General features: G+C 48.0%; 1 protein-coding gene across 1 annotated transcript in view; it reads left to right on the forward strand.

Moving 5' to 3' along the window:
• Window positions 1–17,159, forward strand: part of BSN (bassoon presynaptic cytomatrix protein) — a 515,952-nt gene that overhangs the window by 194,236 nt on the left and 304,557 nt on the right. The window contains exon 3 of the mRNA XM_090022461.1: window positions 13,973–14,815. Within this exon, the coding sequence (XP_089878587.1) occupies window positions 13,973–14,815 (843 nt within the window). The remainder of the gene's footprint in view (window positions 1–13,972; window positions 14,816–17,159) is intronic.

Consider the following 17,159-nt stretch of genomic DNA (forward strand, 5'->3'; position numbering starts at 1 on the left):
ATCTTGTACAACTATATGTCTGCTTCCAAAAAATACAGAACAGACATATTTATTGAACACTTTTGCATTGTCAGTGTCACTATTAATTTTACCATCTCCATTCAGTAATAAGCCCACACCATTGCTAGAATTTCTTTTGTCTCTAATATACTAAAAGGACTTCTAATTGTTCTTAGCCCTTCTCTGTTGTGCCTTGGCTTTTCTCCTCTTTCTTGCTATTCCTTAACAATGTTATACAATTCATAAGTTTTAACTTATATTTATTACTCTCCACAGGCGGGGGGGAGAAAAAAAATGGCAGGGTCTGAGTGCATGCACACATATGTGCCCCCCCCACAAAAGTCTGGGGGAAAGGGGTGGGAGGTGGGGGAAGGGCCGTGGAGAGCGGGGGAGTGGAGCTGTGCCAGGCTGTGTTTAAGCCAGGTTGGGTTGTGGGGCAGTCGGAGCCCAGCAGCTCCTTCAGGGGCATGGGCAGGTGGCTCTCACTGCTACATGCACTGCGGTGGAGCCAGGAAAGGTGGGGAATGTTCTCCCCGCATTGGCTCCCCTGTGTTGCACTCCTGGATGAGCCACTGGGCTCTGATTGCCCCAAGACCTGGCCTGGCCTAGGCCACATTCACAGTGAATGGGGTCCCAGCTGGACTGGGCTGTGGGACAATTGGAGCCCAGTGGCTACTCCAGAGGCATGTGCTCCCCCAGTCTTTGCATGGGACAAGGGTGGGCCGCAGCTGTGAGCTGGGCTCTGCCTGTTCCCAGCCTCTGTGCCCAGCTGCCTCTGCTTTGAAAGCAGAGCGGCATCATGAGCCTCGCTGCAGTTACAGGATTCACATGGCACCGCACGGTGCCATGCTGCTTTCACAGCAGCAGCAGGAAGGCATGGAGGCAGGGAGCAAGCAGCCCACCCTTGCCCCATGCAAAGATTGGGAGAGCATGTGTCCCCCCCCGTGGCCCCCTGGTGCTGTGCTTCTGGAGGAGCTGCTGAGCTAGACCTGGCCCGGCCAGGGCCCCATTCACTGTAAATGGGGCCCCAGCCAGGCCAGGTCATGGAATAATTCCCACAGTGCAGCAAGGAGTGGGGCAGAAGCAGGGATGAATGATTCGCCCCTTCCCCTACCCCACTGCTTCCTGCACTATGGGGGTCTCGATCTACCCCCCTCTCCCCCCCAAGCCCAGGTAAAGAAAGAAACTTACATGCCTGCTGGGCCAGCTATGACCCTGGGTGCACAGGTGTACACACCCCTCTCCCCTGCTGCAGCAGCCTGCAGTCGAGCTGCCCTGCAGCCATACCTGCTACCCCCTGCATTTGGGGGAGCTGAGCCCAGTTACCCACACCCCACTTCTGCTTCCTATGTCTCTATGCCTTTTTTAAATCATTATATATGTATATATGTTTACTGCCAGTTGCTGCATTCCCTTTGCCATTGAACTAGGCAACATCATCCTTTTTCTTGCCTTTTGGCCTACTTATAAATTCTAGATTTCATTCATATTTTTCTGCTTGAATTTACCCCTTCAATCAATTTTGCTCATGATGTCCCTCAGCTGTGAGAAATTAGCACTATAGGGCTATGACAAGAGACTACACTTTACCCACTCAGTTCTTCCTTAGCAGGTTATAACTAGCAGTTTTAACACTTGAATCATGCAGCTCACCCTGCTGGATTTCGGTAACACCAGTTATAACAAAGTTCTTTTCATCCTTGAAAATTTTCACTTCCTTTTGATCTTAACCCAAGTCACTGGTGTATAAGCAACTGGAAAATTTCTTCTCATATTTTATGTCATGAGTTTAATCTGTGTACAATACATTGGGCTTGAGTACCCATTTGTCATTTTGAAAAGCAAAATGCTAAAATTCTTGGTTCAGAGATGATAACTTTTATTAGACCAACTAAGAAATTGCAAAAAAAATCTTTCTTTGCAAGCTTTCGGGTTCACGCACCCTTCCTCAGTTTAGGGAAAATTAAAGATGGTACAAGTCCCCATAGGTAGAATCATAAACTTCAGTTTGCACAGGGGAAGCTGAAGATGGATGTTTGTTCCTCTTGGTCCATGAGAATTCCTTTGTGTGATGTGCTCTCATGGACCCAGAGGAACAGACATCCATCTTCAGCTTCCTCTGTGGGCTTTTGGGGCCTTCCAAAGGCTGAAGGTTCTGTCTGTTATGGGGGTGAGGCCGTGGATCTAGGCTACAAGGTTTGCAGCCCTGGAAAAAGATGGGAAGGGGCTTTTAGCCTGTCCCCCTGCTATGTGAGGGAAACGCCACAGGTCCAGGCCTACAACTGGAAATTAACAGAAAAAGGAAGAGGAAAAGGGGCTTGTAATGGGGGGAGGGGCAGTGTAGATCCCCTGTATCTTAAGAGGGAAGTACAGCACACTAACACTGCATTCTGATGGGGACAGCTAAGCTTAGGGCAGCTAAATTACAGTAAGCAGTTCAGCTGTGCAAGCTGTAGCTTAGGAGAGCAGGCAGCATATTGAACTAAAGGGGAGCATTTGACTGGAAAAGGAAGAACCCAGGGAGACATAAGGTCAACCCTGATTCAGAGCAGTTAGGTCCTGATCCCCTGAAGGAGAGGAGCTTCTGCCTGCAGGAGTGGCTGCAGGGAAGCTGGAAACCTAAAGAGAGGTTTGCAATACCTAAAGACCTGAGGTGGGGGTGCAAGTTTATATTAGAGCAGGGGTGGGCAAAATATGGCCCGTGTGCTAGATCAAACTCACCAGGCCATTCTATCTGACCCATGAGTGCTCTAAAAAATTTAGATAATTAATTATTATCTGCCCCTGGCTGCCTGTCAAAGATAACAAGGCACCAGAGGCAGCAGGAGCCAGGGGAGCCATCAGCAGAACCTAGAGGAGGCATGACCCAGCAGCTGCAGCAGCAAGGCCTGCCCTGCCGTACCCTGCCCCACCCCCAGCCCCGAACTGGAAGCCTCTGCTTGGCAGAGGCTTCTGGCCTGGCAACCCTGGGGCTCTTCCCTGCTTCCCTCTCTTCAGGAATGGAACTCAGCTAAGAACAAGAGGGGGACTGCCAGCAATCACCCCAGTCCTTAGGGCTGTGACAGCTCCTAGTGCATCCTGGTGATACAGCTGGGAACCATGCAGTGATGGAGCAGGGAACAGCTGACAGGCAGGTGGGGAGGTGGGGAGAAGCAGCAGCACTGGGCAGGATAGCGGTGAAATGGTGGAAGCAGTGGCAGCAGGCAGGGTTGGGGAGTGAGAGCAGGCAGGATCGTGGGGTCCGTGCCAGTGCCCTGGGGCCAGGGCTGGTGGGGGCTCAGGGTGGGGCGGCAGGAACGCTCTGGCATCACACACTTCCCAGCTATATCACCTGGACAGCAGGATGCATCAGGAGCCAGCCTGGCCCTGCCCCCGCTATTCCCGGCTGGCTCTCTGTGGTGCCAGTTGGGCTGGGCTGGCTCTTGTTGCATCCTGCTGTCCTGGCCATGCTGGAAAGCATATGGTGCTGGGGTAGGGGGGGAAGGTGCAGGGAAGCAGCAGCCAGCGGGAAGGTAGTAAAGCAACAGGAGAAGGACAGCAGTGGCAGATGGGGGAGGGAGAAGTAGCAGCAGGCAGGAGTGTGGGGCTTGTGCCAGGCCAGGGGTGGCAGAAGTGCTAAGTCAAGGCTAGCAGGAGCTCTGGTGGGGGCTTTGCCTGCTGTGGACCTGAGCACTCTGCCACCAGTCACAGCCTGTTGCTGCCACTGGTGGCAGAGGCTGTGGGCAACCACACCCCCCCATGCACACCCCAAAGCCCCTCACACACTCCAGCCACCCTCCTCTTCCACACATGCCAAAGCCCTCCCCAGCCACCCTCCCCCCACACACTCACAGCTCCCCACAAACCCCACACCCACACACACCCCACACACCCACACACTCCCAAGCCACATACATGCCCACACCCCCACACCTATCCACCCCCACAAATTCCCCACACAGACACGCCCTCCCCCATACCCCCCCATAAATCTATACCCACCCACCCTACACTCTCCTGACTATACAAGAGTAAGACTTCATTTTAAGCTATTAGATACAATCACCTCTATGTACACTACACAAACACATGTAAATGAAGACAACATTTTTTTCCTGAAATCAAATTAATGAACATTGTAGATGTTTGATTTTTAGACTTATAATTTTGTAGTTTTTTGGTTCTGAGATGGCAAACCCCCGTGCCAAAAGGAGTGCTTCCAGGGGAAAGGTGGGGCACTTCTGGTGGCAAAGGTCAGGGGTTAGGGGGCAGGACTTCCGGTCCCAAGATGGTGACCTGTGGGCAGGACACCTGTCAGGCGCTACCCTTGTGGCTCTCGACAGCTTGCCAATACTTGGTAAATGATGCTGCAGCCAAAATAATTGCCCATCCCTGTATTAGAGACTGGTGGGTTTGTGTTTAAGTAGAACCAGAGGTTTGGGTTGCAGCTGTAGGAGTAGATGGAGCAAGTTTGCAGACTAGCAGCCCAGCCTGGGGACAGGGATCCAGAAGGCTGAGGGCTGGAGATAGGCCAGTGGAGAGGGCTGAGGCCTTTGTAATGTAGCTGCTGTCTATGAGAGGCTGCAGCCGAGGCAGGGCAGCGAGGGGTGGAGACAGACAGAAGCTCTGAGGGCTAAAGCCTGGGTTGAGGGGATGAAGCCTGAAAGAGGCTGAAGATGGAACAGGGCCAGGGGTCCAGGGAATAGGCTGGTGGCCAGATGGACAGACAGTCAGAGGGCAAAGATAAATGAATTCAGAGTAAGACCTGTGAGGCATGGTTGTGGCTATGGGGGAGGCTGGAGGCCACAATTAAAGCCCTTTGGCTGCGTCCAGATGAGCACAGACATTTAGTTTCCCAGGGACAACTAGCAGCAGGACACCTTGTGCTGGGGAATGCCCTGGGGACCAGGGAAGCTACAGCCATGTCACTCCTGCAGCTTGGAGCCTGGCCGGAAGCTGGAGTGTGGCTCCATCTGTCCAGGCTCTGGTTTTGGGTGGCACACACTGCTTCCACATGTGCTGCCCTGCTTCTTTTCTGTGCAAGTTTTTTTGACCCCCTGGATCTCTGGGGTTCAGAAAAGAACCCCACACTGCAAGGTAACAGCACAGGAAATGCCTGAATGTGTGGTGTCACAGACAGGCCTGCAGCACCACATACTGCACATCCATGCTTGTGTGGACGCAGCCTTACAGTGTAGCTGGAGCCAAGAGGGCCACTGTTAGCACCCTGAGGTAATATGGGCCTGTAGGGCCATGATCAGGGCACAGAGGGCCAGCTGAGTATCAGTAGGGCCCAAGCAGAACAAGAAGTAAAATAATTTTGTTTGCAGACTGAGGGTCTGGTGGAATAAGTGAAGTGAGACTATGAGTAGCACCACTAGGAGCATTCCAGGACTCTGGAGCAGCCTCCCTATGTGCTACTACAGTTGCATCAAAGCAAGCCAGGTGAGATAGCAAAAGGGGGTACTCTGAAGAGCTGGAGTGAAGGGACAGGATTGGTTTGGCCTTTAGGGGGGAACCACAGCTTCCCTTGGGGTCAGTCCCGCTACAGTGATAAAGGTCAAAGTTTCAAACGGATCCTACGGGTGACAAAACAGTAAAGTTCAGCACTCAGCATTGCACAGAAGTGCCTAGGGTGTTGGGTGCTGAGCTGGAGTGCAGGCTCATCACAGCCCTCCCCCATCAGACCTCTGACCAAAAGAGTATTGATACCTGTTCATATGAAGGTGTTCCAAAGATTGGTGGTGTTTAACCGGGGTGGTTTAACAAATGTAGTAATGATCTGGGGAAAGACATGATGAGTGAAATTTCAAACTGTGAACAATGCAAAAAAAAATGGCATTTGTTCATCAGCAAATGATGGTGGATATTGCAGCTATTCTACTGACTGGTGGTGCATTTTTTCTTGTGACTGGAAAGACTGAGTTAGACTTGCAGGTCCTGCCACAGTGGTCACAGGTGTACATGGCAATAAGGGCTACTGTATTGACAGGCTGTTTTCTTTGGTCATGTTTCTGTTGTAATTTGAGTAACCATTTCTCCTTGTGATGTTGGACTCCACGATTGAGAAGGGAGCGCCACTTTGTCCTGTCTCTGGCTAAAGCCTCCCAAAGGTATGGGTCGATTCCAAAAGCCTTCCTGTCCTGCTTGCAGATGTCTTTGAAGTGCAGTTTTGGGCACCCTACTCCTCTCCTCATCTGCAGTTTGCCCATACAAGATGTCTTTCAGGATGCACCCTTCTTCCACCCTGTGGAGATGGGTAAGCCAGTATAGGTGCCCCTGTTTGAGCCGTACAGTGGTGGTTGGCAAGTTTGGCCTTGGTGATGTCCTCTGTGTTAGTGATTCTGTCTTGCCACTTGATGTCAAGGATGTGCTGTAAGCAGCATAGGTAGAAGCTGTTCAACTTCTTTTCTTGATATGCATATGTTGACCGTGTCTCACTGCTATACATATGGATACTGAAGATGCAAATTTTGTACACAAGTAACTTAGTTTTGATTGTGAGTTTTGTATTGTTCCAGAGTTTAATGAAAGTGGTAGCAGCCTTTCCAATGCGCACATTTAGCTCTTCATCTAGTGACAGGTTATCACTTACTTTGGATCCAAGATAGCAGAACTTGTTCACTGCCTGACAATCGGTATAACTGATCAGAAGAGCAATACTTGAGAAATATCTGCATATTGACAGGAGTGGTATCACATCTCACTCAATAACTCTGACCTCTGGTTGTGGCAGATAGCCAATGCTTGAGAGAGAGCAGAAACGCAGCAAGAGCCAATAAAACATTCACAAGAGAAAAATTTACCAGCGAGGGGTGGAGATAGTCACTTTTTAACCTTAATGTGGTGGTTGCAAAAGCTTGACTTCACATATCACACGCTCTGATTATTGATCCAGGAATACCCCTGCTTCTTGTAGTTGTACTGTCCCTTCCATAAGCTTGTCAGTTTGAAGTGCTTCAGGTTCTGCCTGGAAGCCCATTCCAGAACTTGACCCTTGTAATCATTAAACACCTTCTACTTTCCGGTTTCAGTTTGTTCATGGTCAATTTGTAACTGCTTGTTCTTGTGTCAACATTGTTCTTAAATAACTCCTCTCCCACACCATAACTCTGTAAATATTATTTATGTCATTATATGCCCTCTCATGTCGTCCACTGTTGATCTCCCTGCTCTAAATCCACACTGGGATTCCCAGTAGATGCAGTCAGCAAGTTGTTGCAAGCATGACTCTGGCAAAATCCTTGCCTATGATGCTGAGGAGAGAGATGCCCCTATAGTTGTTGCATTCACCCTCGTGTCCCTTGTTCTGGGGCAGCTGCCTTCCTTCCAGCAGTACACTAGGAGTTGATGAAGATGTGCTAGCAGGCTAGTCTTCCTGCACTTGAGGGCCTCAGCTGGGATGCCAGTCTCCCCTCTGCTTTTTTTTTTGCTTGCTAGAGACTCTATGGTCTTGCTACATTCTTCAGCTGTAGGTTCTTTGTCTAGCTCTGCCAGTACACTTAGAGGTGGAAGCTGATTCAGTGCCTCTTCTGAAATGTATGTTTCATGGGAATAAAGCTCAGTAATGTTCGATCCAGTGTGACACCTGCTTGTTCTTGTCAGTGATTTTTACTTTGCCATCTCAAGACTTAAGGGGGATGACTTTAGTGACAGTTGGGCCAAGGGCTTTCTTCAGGCCATCATACATAACTCACAGATTTCCTGTGTCTGAGGCAAACTGTATCTCTTGACATAGATCAGTCCAGTTCAGGTTTGCGCAGCATCTGGCTGTTTTCTGTACCATTGCCCTGACATGCTGCAGCTAAGCCTTGGAGCTTTTTGTTGGATTCTGGTTGTTTCAAGGAGGCTGTGTTCTTGGGTTCAAAAAGTGGTAGCATCTCTTCTGAGTGTGCCTCAAACTAGTCTTATTTGACCATTTCTTTTTCCAAATACTTCTATGACTGTTTCCAGGATGACTGCTCTTAGTCCACTCCAGGTTCTTTCAGTATTTGCAGTTGGTGCTTGTGGCGGGCCAGTAGGGGGCGCTCCTGTGTTGAGCCGCCCACCTCCCTGCACCTGACCACCTTCCAGGCTCCGAATGCCTCCCTAGGGGCGCCTTATGCTCGGCTGACCCCTCTCCTGGAGCACACTCGCTAGTCTGGGGGGTAACTTCGCCACCACCCTGAGAAGGGACTGTCTCGGCCCTGTGTCCTCAGAGAAACACAGGCCTAATAGTCTGACGGATACTCGACCCAGTACAGGCACTTGGGGCACTTCCCCAAGTCAAGGGAGCAAAAAGTAAAGTCTCCCTTAGTCCGCAGACCTAAGGGGTCTCTTAGGCGTAATTTAGACCCACCCCTCAATAAGTCTCCCACACCAGTCCAAAAAGGAGAACTTTATTGATTACAAGGGGTAGGGTAAACTAGGGTACAGCATTGAGCAATATCTTAGAAATCCTAAAGAGCAAACAGTGTGGCTGAGGTAGCCTTTTGATTACGCATCTGTGTTACTGCCAGCTAAATATCTAATCCGACTGAGTAGCTTACTCACAAGCATCTTCCAGAGTTCTCCAGTTTCCCCTCTGGAGTCTTGGGGTGAGAGCGAGAGCTAGGTCCAGATGGTAAGGCTTCTCTGTCTCCCCTGCTTTGCTGCTGCTTCACCTCATGGCCAAAGAGAGCGCCTCCTTCCCCCCCCCAACCTATATAGCCCCTGTGACCTCATTCACCTGGTCCAGTGGAAGTCATCCCCAGTTGGCTGTCAGCCAACCAATTTGAAATACATCACCTGTTACCGGGCAGATTCCAGCTCCCCAGGTAGATGCCCCTCACCCAGGTGGCTGATGCCAGTCACGTAGGCAGAGGGAGCAGTTTCTCCCCTCCCTCGGGAATGCAGCCAGCTCAGGTTACCTAAAGAGACAGGCTGAGGTGTGAATCCTCTGTGCTGGCCCATCTAATCATGTTGTCACAGGGCAGAGATTTTGGGGAGAAACCAAGGTGGCTTTCTGCCACAGTGCTTTTGTAGACATGGTTAACTCTTGGCTGACTCTTATGTTTGATTCTGTGCAGCTTCTTTGGTATCACTTTTATTTGGCTCACAATAATGGAATGGTCTGTGTCATAATCTGTACTGTGGTAAGTGCAGGCTTGTAGCATGCTGGGCAGGTCTTTCCTTCTGGTGATCATGAGGTCTAATTGATGTCAGTGGCCAGATTGCAGGTGTCTCCAGTATACTTTTTGATGCTTATTGCCTGCAACATAAATGTTAGTGATACACAGGTTTAAGATGCAGAGTTTGAGAAGACATTGGCCATTTTCATTCATTTTCCTGATCCCAGTGCTGTCCCTAGAGGGGGGATGAATCAGGGCAACCTCCCTGGGCCCCGTGCTTTGGGGGGCCCCATGGAGCTGGGCAGAGCAGCTGCAGCCACTCAGTGCTGCCACTGGCTTCACATCCAGCCTCTTGGCACCCCCCACCCCCAGCCACCAAATCCGGCACATACGGTCACTCAGCACACACACATCCCACCTCCCCCTCACTGCCAAATCTGCCACTGGCTTCATCACATCCAGGGGCGCGGCTCCGCACAGGCTGATTTGCCCTGGGCCCCGCACCCTGCTCAGGTCACCTCTACCTGATCCCATGATATCCCAGGCAGTTGGCCAAGAGTTGTGATCTGCACCTACTCGAGCACTGAAGTCCCCTAAGAGGAGAAGTCTCTCATTTGATGGTAGGTGCTCAGTGATTTGGTTCAAAGCATTGTAGGAGTTATCTTTATCAAGTAAACTTGCATGTAAAGTTGGTGCATAGGCACTAATGATGTTAACAAAACCGTCAGTCGATTTTAGTTGGAGTGAGATGATGTAATCTGATGTTCCAGTGGGGGTCTCAATGGTTTTGACCAGCCTGTGGCAGACTGCAAATCTGACTGTGTAGGTGAGTATCTTCTGCACTCCTCCCTTCCCAGAAAAAGATGTAGTTGGCCTCATGAATGAAGCCTTAGTTGGCCAATTTTGTCTCCTGCACAGCTGCAATGTTAACGTTAAGTTTTTTCAGCTCTCTATCAGTGTGGGCTTCTGGACATTGTTGATCATTGGTAAATTGGTAAAACATGGTCCTAATATTCCAGCTTCCCTGCTGAAAGGTTTTAAAGTTTCTTTCCTTGTTGCCTAGTACTTGATTTGCTGTCTGTTTTTTGAGTTTTTGTGTAGCCTACACACCAAATGAGGCAGGCAGACCATGGTGGGCCAGCACCTTATTTGCTGGGGGGTGCCCAGGTTAAGGCAGGCAGTAGCTGACCAGGGGAACACAACTGATTCCACCCACTGATGTAGGTGACCCGTGGTGCTCTACTCTACATCAGTTGAGTCGAGCTTATAACCTGTGACTGCCTCCTTCCGTGTTGTGCCTATTCAGGTAGCAAAGATGGAATATTCTCTCCATTCAGTTTTGGCTGCAATGGCCTGGACAGTTGATATGGAGACACTTGAGTTGCCTATATATCAGTGTCCCATTCTCAGCTTAGCTGGTTGATTCCAAAAGAAAGGCAGAAGCCAGTACTAGGGACTCCACTCCTAGACTGGTTGCCAACTAAGGCTGGAGAGTCCAGTCCACCCTGCCATGGTAGCCACCTTTTGGTGGCATTTCCTCCACTAGGGATAAGGACTAGTATCCCCCTCTAGGTTGCTCCTCTGCCTGAAGCTGTTGACACCATAAAGGTTGCTAGGCTATATTTCCTGCTGCCCAGCTCTCGGAGTTTACAGCTGCAGGTAGTACCCTCTATTGTCATAATGGTAACAGACCTGACCTGGTCTGATCTGACAGAGAATGCAAAAATAACATAATTTAAATGTAGAAAGTACTGTAAGGAAGGGAGAATGTTGTAAAAAAGCTAAGTAAAAGAAATTACATTTATGTAAGTACAAGAAACAATATGAATTACTCATACACACTGATGGGCTCCACACTTACTAGAACATCTCTGATGAAATGTGTGGATCACAGCAGACACATCAGTGAAAACCTCGGCTCTGGGTACAGCAGGAGTCTAAAAGCTCTCATAATGTTATTGAGAGCTGTATTATGCTGAAGTTTGGGAAATCCCAGTAAAAATATATTCAGAGGTGGAGAGAATATCCAAAGAAAACAGATAAAATACAAGGTAATATGAATTAATGGCTGTACAAAACATTAGTTTGATCAGTGCTTTCTACTCCACAGTAAAAGAACAGTGAGACATCCAGTGACATTCACAACTAACAAAAAGAAGCATTTTACATCAGGGTTTCAAAGATCTGGCCTGTGGGCCAGATACAGCCCATGGAGATCTATCACTGAGTGCTGCCTGTAGGCCTCAAACCAGCCCCATGTGCTGCATGCAGTGTGCTGGTCCTGGCCCCCTGCACTGCATGTAGTGTGTGGAGCCTGTCTAGTATGGGTTGCACACAGCACATAAGTTGTATGCAGTGTGCCTGGCCAGTATAGGGCATGTGCTGCATGTGGCACCTATACCAGACCGTCTGTATGCTGGATCTGGATCCAGGCTGGATCAGGCTTACAGATTGGCTACACATGCTGGATCCAGCATGAAGGGCTGTTCTAGTGTGGGCATCATGTGTACCATAAACCTTGGACCATCCCCAGGCACCAGTGCTGTGTGGGGCATGTGTAGCATGTGGTGCGTGGGGTTAAAGTTGGCATGTGTGCTGCAAGCAACATGCTGCATGTGCCACCCACACTAGCCTGGCAGTGCACACTGGATTTGGCATATGGGGCTGGTCTGTGGGCCCAATTTGGCTCACAGACTGGCCGCGCCTTCCTCATCTAGTCCACAAGGCAAGATGAGTTTGCCACATATTATTTAGGCTGAGAACTTAGTGGTGCAGTTTACTTGAATAGCATGACTATTTGGACCCAAAAATATACTTTTTCCTGAGGATTTTAAAAGGAGAAAAAATTCCATGTATAGTGAAAATATCATTACCATGATAGTTATGTAGTGTTAACTCCCCATAATTAGCTTTCTACCTACATTTAATTTTTACTACTGTTTTCTGTTCCCCTGGTAAAACTACATAACTGGTGAGCAAAATATTGTTTTAGTCACTTGGTTCCAATTTGTTTGATGACTGTTTGATATTAGCTGCTGCCTGTTCTAGTTGAGCAAAGCAAGCTCTGCATGTCCTTTGTAAGTGCTAAGTCACCCATCCTGATTCAAGAGGTACAGACAGAAGTGCAGCTCCCCACTGTAACTCTGAATGCTTTGCAGAAAGTGTTCTGAGTTACAGCGATCTCCCAGACCAAACAGAAGTTTACTGTTAGTTCCAGGGGAGACGGGTACCAAGCTGCTGGCTGGGAGTCTGCAGCTAGTTTCCCCTAGCAACAGTCCCTCCTCCCTGCCAGCCTGTCCCTGTTTCAGAATGGGAGGGGAGGGAAAGGGAGCAAATGGAGCCCCTTAGTTGGCTTCGGAGGGTAGGCTAGGTGAATTGGAGCCCCCTCCTCACCTCAGGGGGACTCTAATACACCTGTACCACCTTCCAGCAGGTGCTGAAACCCCCCCAGACCGAACTCCCTCCTCTTCCTTTCTCCTCCTCCGATATTGGAAGCAGCTCAATGCTGGCAGGTAGTGCAGACAGAAGTTACAGAAGATGCTCTATTTTGAAACAGGGTCAGCTTTTCATTTGATTGGCCATTTCTGAAGCTGTCTACAGCTGTGTACTTGTGTTTGGTCACTGCTGTAAACTGTTTTCTGTGGCCAGAGTGGGTAAAAATTGTCACCTCTGTCTGTGCCCCTTATTAGTGCTAAAAACAAGTGCTGACCTAATCTTCCAGAAGACAGTCTCTTGGGGCATTTATACACATGCCTTTACCTGCTTTGACGTGCTGGAAATCCAGACTGCAGACTGCATGTGCCTGGTGCTGCATTGCATGCATTTGTATAAACAGCAAAATGCGTGTCAGCTCTAAGAAAATGGTGGTGCACTTTGAAACTAAAACACCTTTGATGTGTGTTGGTCCAAAAGCGCACTGCTGCCCTTTTCTAAGCACTGATGCACATGTTGCCGTTTGTACAAATGCATGTGAGGCAGCCCTGAACGCTTTTAAAAGTGCCTGGAGCTGCATTGCCCTTGGTTTCCAGTTAACAATGTGGGGCATTTATGGCTCAGATGGATCCTGTTTTTGGATGCTATATTTCTGTGTGGCACCCTGATTGCTTGTTTTAGGAAAGCCCTATGCATGCAGAGCTGATTATCTTGCAAACAGTATTATATATTAATATTTGCACAGCCACATGGCATCCTGGGGATTCCCACAATCAAAAGCTTGCAGCTCCCGTACAGCCTTTTTAATTAACTTAATTCTGACATTGGTGTGACATAGGGAATTTCTCTCAAGAGAAATTCATTTATCACCACTTAGCCAAGGAGCTTTTTTCTTTTCATTTGCATCCAGAATTTCATAATTTAGGAAATGAAAATTGTACATTTGCTTTTAGACTGAGAAATTTATCTGCCCAGGAGAGATGACTTATTATGTATAGGAGAAAATGTTCCTTGCTCTTTTTTCAAGAAGTATGGTGTTTATATATAGTCTTCCTTTGTCCTAGAGGGTAGGAAACCTTGATTTCTATCAAGTTCCTTAACTTTACAGATAATGTAGGTCATGTAATGCTGTCAGGCTTCAGAAGCCATAGTAAGTTGTGCTATATGGATATTGAACCATGAACCAGAGAGGGAAAGCTATCTGTGTTAGTGAGGTAAAGTAACAGGACTATTAAAATTAGGAGACCTCTTTGGTGTGCAGTAGGTCCATTCCAGAAAGTTTTCTCTGCTTTTGTCTGTCAAATAGCAAAAGCTCTGAACAGCCTTTCACTAAAAGTACAAGAAACCTAACTATTTTCAGAATGGAGTTTGGTAAAAAGCATTTGGTCATTTAGTTTACCTAATTATGAAGATGCAGAACTCTACACATGTGTGTTACTGTTGGGCCTTACATTTTTTTTTTTGTCTTTTAGGTGAAGGAATGGTTATGTTTGAACTGCCAGATGCAGAGAGCTTTAGGGATGGACATGACCACAGCACCTCGCTCCAAAAGCCAGCAGCAGCTACATTCCCCTTCACTTTCTCCATCCCATTCCCCAGCCAAACAGCCCCAACCTCAACCCCAGGTAAAGACAGGACAAGAGAAACTACCAGGAACTGTGCTGCCAGGCACCAGGCAGAGTGCTGGTGTACTGCAGCCAGATGCACCAAAACCACACCCAGCTACAGTGCAGAGGGAACAACACAGCCAAGGCCAGCCAAAACCTGCTGCTCCTCAGGAAGTGGTGAGATCTCCACCTCAACATCAGCAAGCAAAACCTTCTTCCTCTGACCAGAAAAAAAGTATGGGAGACTCCCCAGCAAAGACTTCAGCACCACCCCCCAGTGCTGGAGCACAAGAGCAAACCCAAGAGGGACTCACTGGAAAGCTTTTTGGGCTTGGAGCTTCTCTCTTGACCCAGGCAAGCACACTTATGTCTGTCCAGCCAGAGGCTACCCCACAAAGTCAGCAGTCCCCTGGCAAAGTGCCTCCAAAAATTGTCTTCAGTGATGCCAGCAAGGAAGCTGGCCTTAAAGCCCCAGGTGCTACACCTGGAGCACAGGGTAGGGCTGGGACTGCTTCAGCTACAAAGCAAGGAAAAGCAGAACGAGTCTTCAAGCCAAAGGAAGTGCCGAAAGAAAGGGTCTTGTGCCCTCTGTGCAAAGCAGAGATCAATGTGGGCTCTGGTGGACCCTGCAACTATAATACCTGTACAACCTGTAGACAGCAGGTCTGTAACATGTGTGGATTCAATCCAACACCTCATCTGGTGGAGGTAAGGAGAGTGTTTATTGGGCTTGAGTTTCTGTTAGAGTAATAAAAATCCTTATTCTGTTTTGAGATTGTGACATTAAGAAAATGGGAAAAGTCAATGCTTTTTACTTTTAGCTTTTAAGAAAATTCCTTCACAAGAGATTATTTAAGAAACTGGAAACGGGGACCATGGAGGGAGAAGACTCTGCTAATGGATTAGAAATTAGCCAAAAGGCAGATACAGAAAATAAAAATAAACGGCCAGTTTTCATTATGATTAAAGCTTAACAGCGGTGGCATAAGATTCCGTAATAGTTCATATGTTGTTTAATACACTTGTTAATAATCTGGGGAAGCAATATAAAGTAGTTGAGGAAATTGTGTGATTAGGTTATACTGGTCAGGCATGGAAGTGGCAGTGCCCATGTCTACACATGCACTTTACTGTGGAGTAGACTAATTAGCTGTGGAGTACAGCATCACCATCTACACGTGAGACAGCATTAGGTAGCAGTAAACTAATTTACATCGATGTAGATACTACTGTCAGGACAGTACTATCTTATGCCAGGTAATTTTCTGTGGTTAAACACATGTGTAGATGCTGACCAGGGGTGTAAAGTGTGCCTGGTTAGCACAGGCAGTCAGGGACCAGACTCCTGCCTGCCGCCTAGCCACACATTTCAGCACCTTATGCTCCAGCCATCTCCTCCGCTGGTTGACACCACCATCCAGAACCTGGGACCGACCTTCTGTGTCTCCTGCCAGCCCAGGCCTGCTCCGCCCCTGCTGAAATTGCTGCTCTCCTGGGTGCATGTGTGTAGGCGCTGTGCCTGGGAGTAGTTTACTCTGGCTTAAACTGCTCCAGAGGTTATAGCTTCACATTAATTGCATATGTAGATGCACCCAGTCTCACTAAAGACTGTGACTTTGTGGCACTCCATTTCTCAGTGATTAGGTGACAAGTGGGAAGAAAGGGTTGTATTCCTTGGATGGTAAGAGAGGTGGGAAGAAAGTATTGTTTTCTAGGAGGGGAAGAGTCTCCAGGGAAGCGACCCTCAACCTAGAAGGGAAGGTAGTATTGTGCATTCTTTGCTACACCCTGGAAACATGTAAATCTTATTTCACCCTTGTATACCTAAGTGGCCCTTGTGTGGCCATGTAATTGCAATATTTGGCAATTTGACTACTCTGCAGTAGCACTGTATGCAGAAACTATGATGCAGTACTACTGTGCAGTAGTTTTGGGCTTCTGCACACTCAGAGTCACAAAAAAGCTGTTCGGTGACACTATTGTGCAGTAACTTGGGTGACTGTGCAATCATTTAGTACTTGTTTATACAAGTACTAAATGACTGCGCAGTAATGACTGTGCAGTCAGTATCTCTGATATGCATGTATTTCCTGGAAGGAGCAAAGCCCTTCTGCCTTTTATTCTAGGGTTTAGGTAATTTACCAAGGAAACGGGAAACTCATATTCTAGACCCTGTGTACCTACAAGGGTTTGAATTTGCATCTCCCACTTTCAGCAAAGTGGTATAAGTACCAGGCCATGTACTAGGTATTGAACACAGCACTCTCCAGTCCTCCATTATGCAGCCAGAAGGCAAAGATACTGTATGTGGGACCAGAAGGAGGAGGGTGAGACAGTGGGAGCATGGCTCAGTGACATAGACGTTTCCCAGGAGGGACTGGGGACCTAAGTTCTGGCCCAGTGGCTTTTTTGCACCTTATATATTCATTGGATAAAATGAGTGAACATCAGTGGGATAGTTTCTTCTGCAACAAGTGGCTAGAGCAAGAACACAGGGCTGTGAAGTAGGAGGTTGAGCCTTTGGGGTCTTCTATCCTTGCAGTTTTGTGCAGGAGTGAAAAAAAGATTCTTATATCAGGCTGAGCTAGTAGCCTGTTATTTTGCAGTACAATATGATACTGGAAATACATCCTGGTTTTGAGTTCATGCTGTTTTATGGAAGGCTGTTAGTTAATCAATCAGTAATCACCCATAACTTTCTAAAAAGGGACTCTTGACTATGCAGATACAACTGAGATGTCTGACTTTGGTGCCACTGCTTCTGTATAGTTCTAGCTGGGAGCTTGGTACAGTTCAATTTAAAGGAGATTGTCTGTTTAACCAAAAAGTTAATGGTACCTTATCTTCAAACCCACTCTAATGTAATTAATTCACTGAATAAGTGATAAAGGAAGGGTAAAATACAATGCCTTGCCCATAATGGTTCTCTGCTGTGGTACAGAGGGGAATGAGGCTAGTAGTGGCCAGCAACTTTAATTTTCACATGGGTGTAAAATTTTCCGAGCTTGTTCAGTATTTTATGGGCACACGGCACATCTACACAAGACACTTT

This window comes from Crocodylus siamensis, chromosome 11 (assembly GCF_052110815.1).
Source record: "Crocodylus siamensis isolate JL-2025a chromosome 11, ASM5211081v1, whole genome shotgun sequence".
Lineage (NCBI taxonomy): Eukaryota > Metazoa > Chordata > Crocodylia > Crocodylidae > Crocodylus > Crocodylus siamensis.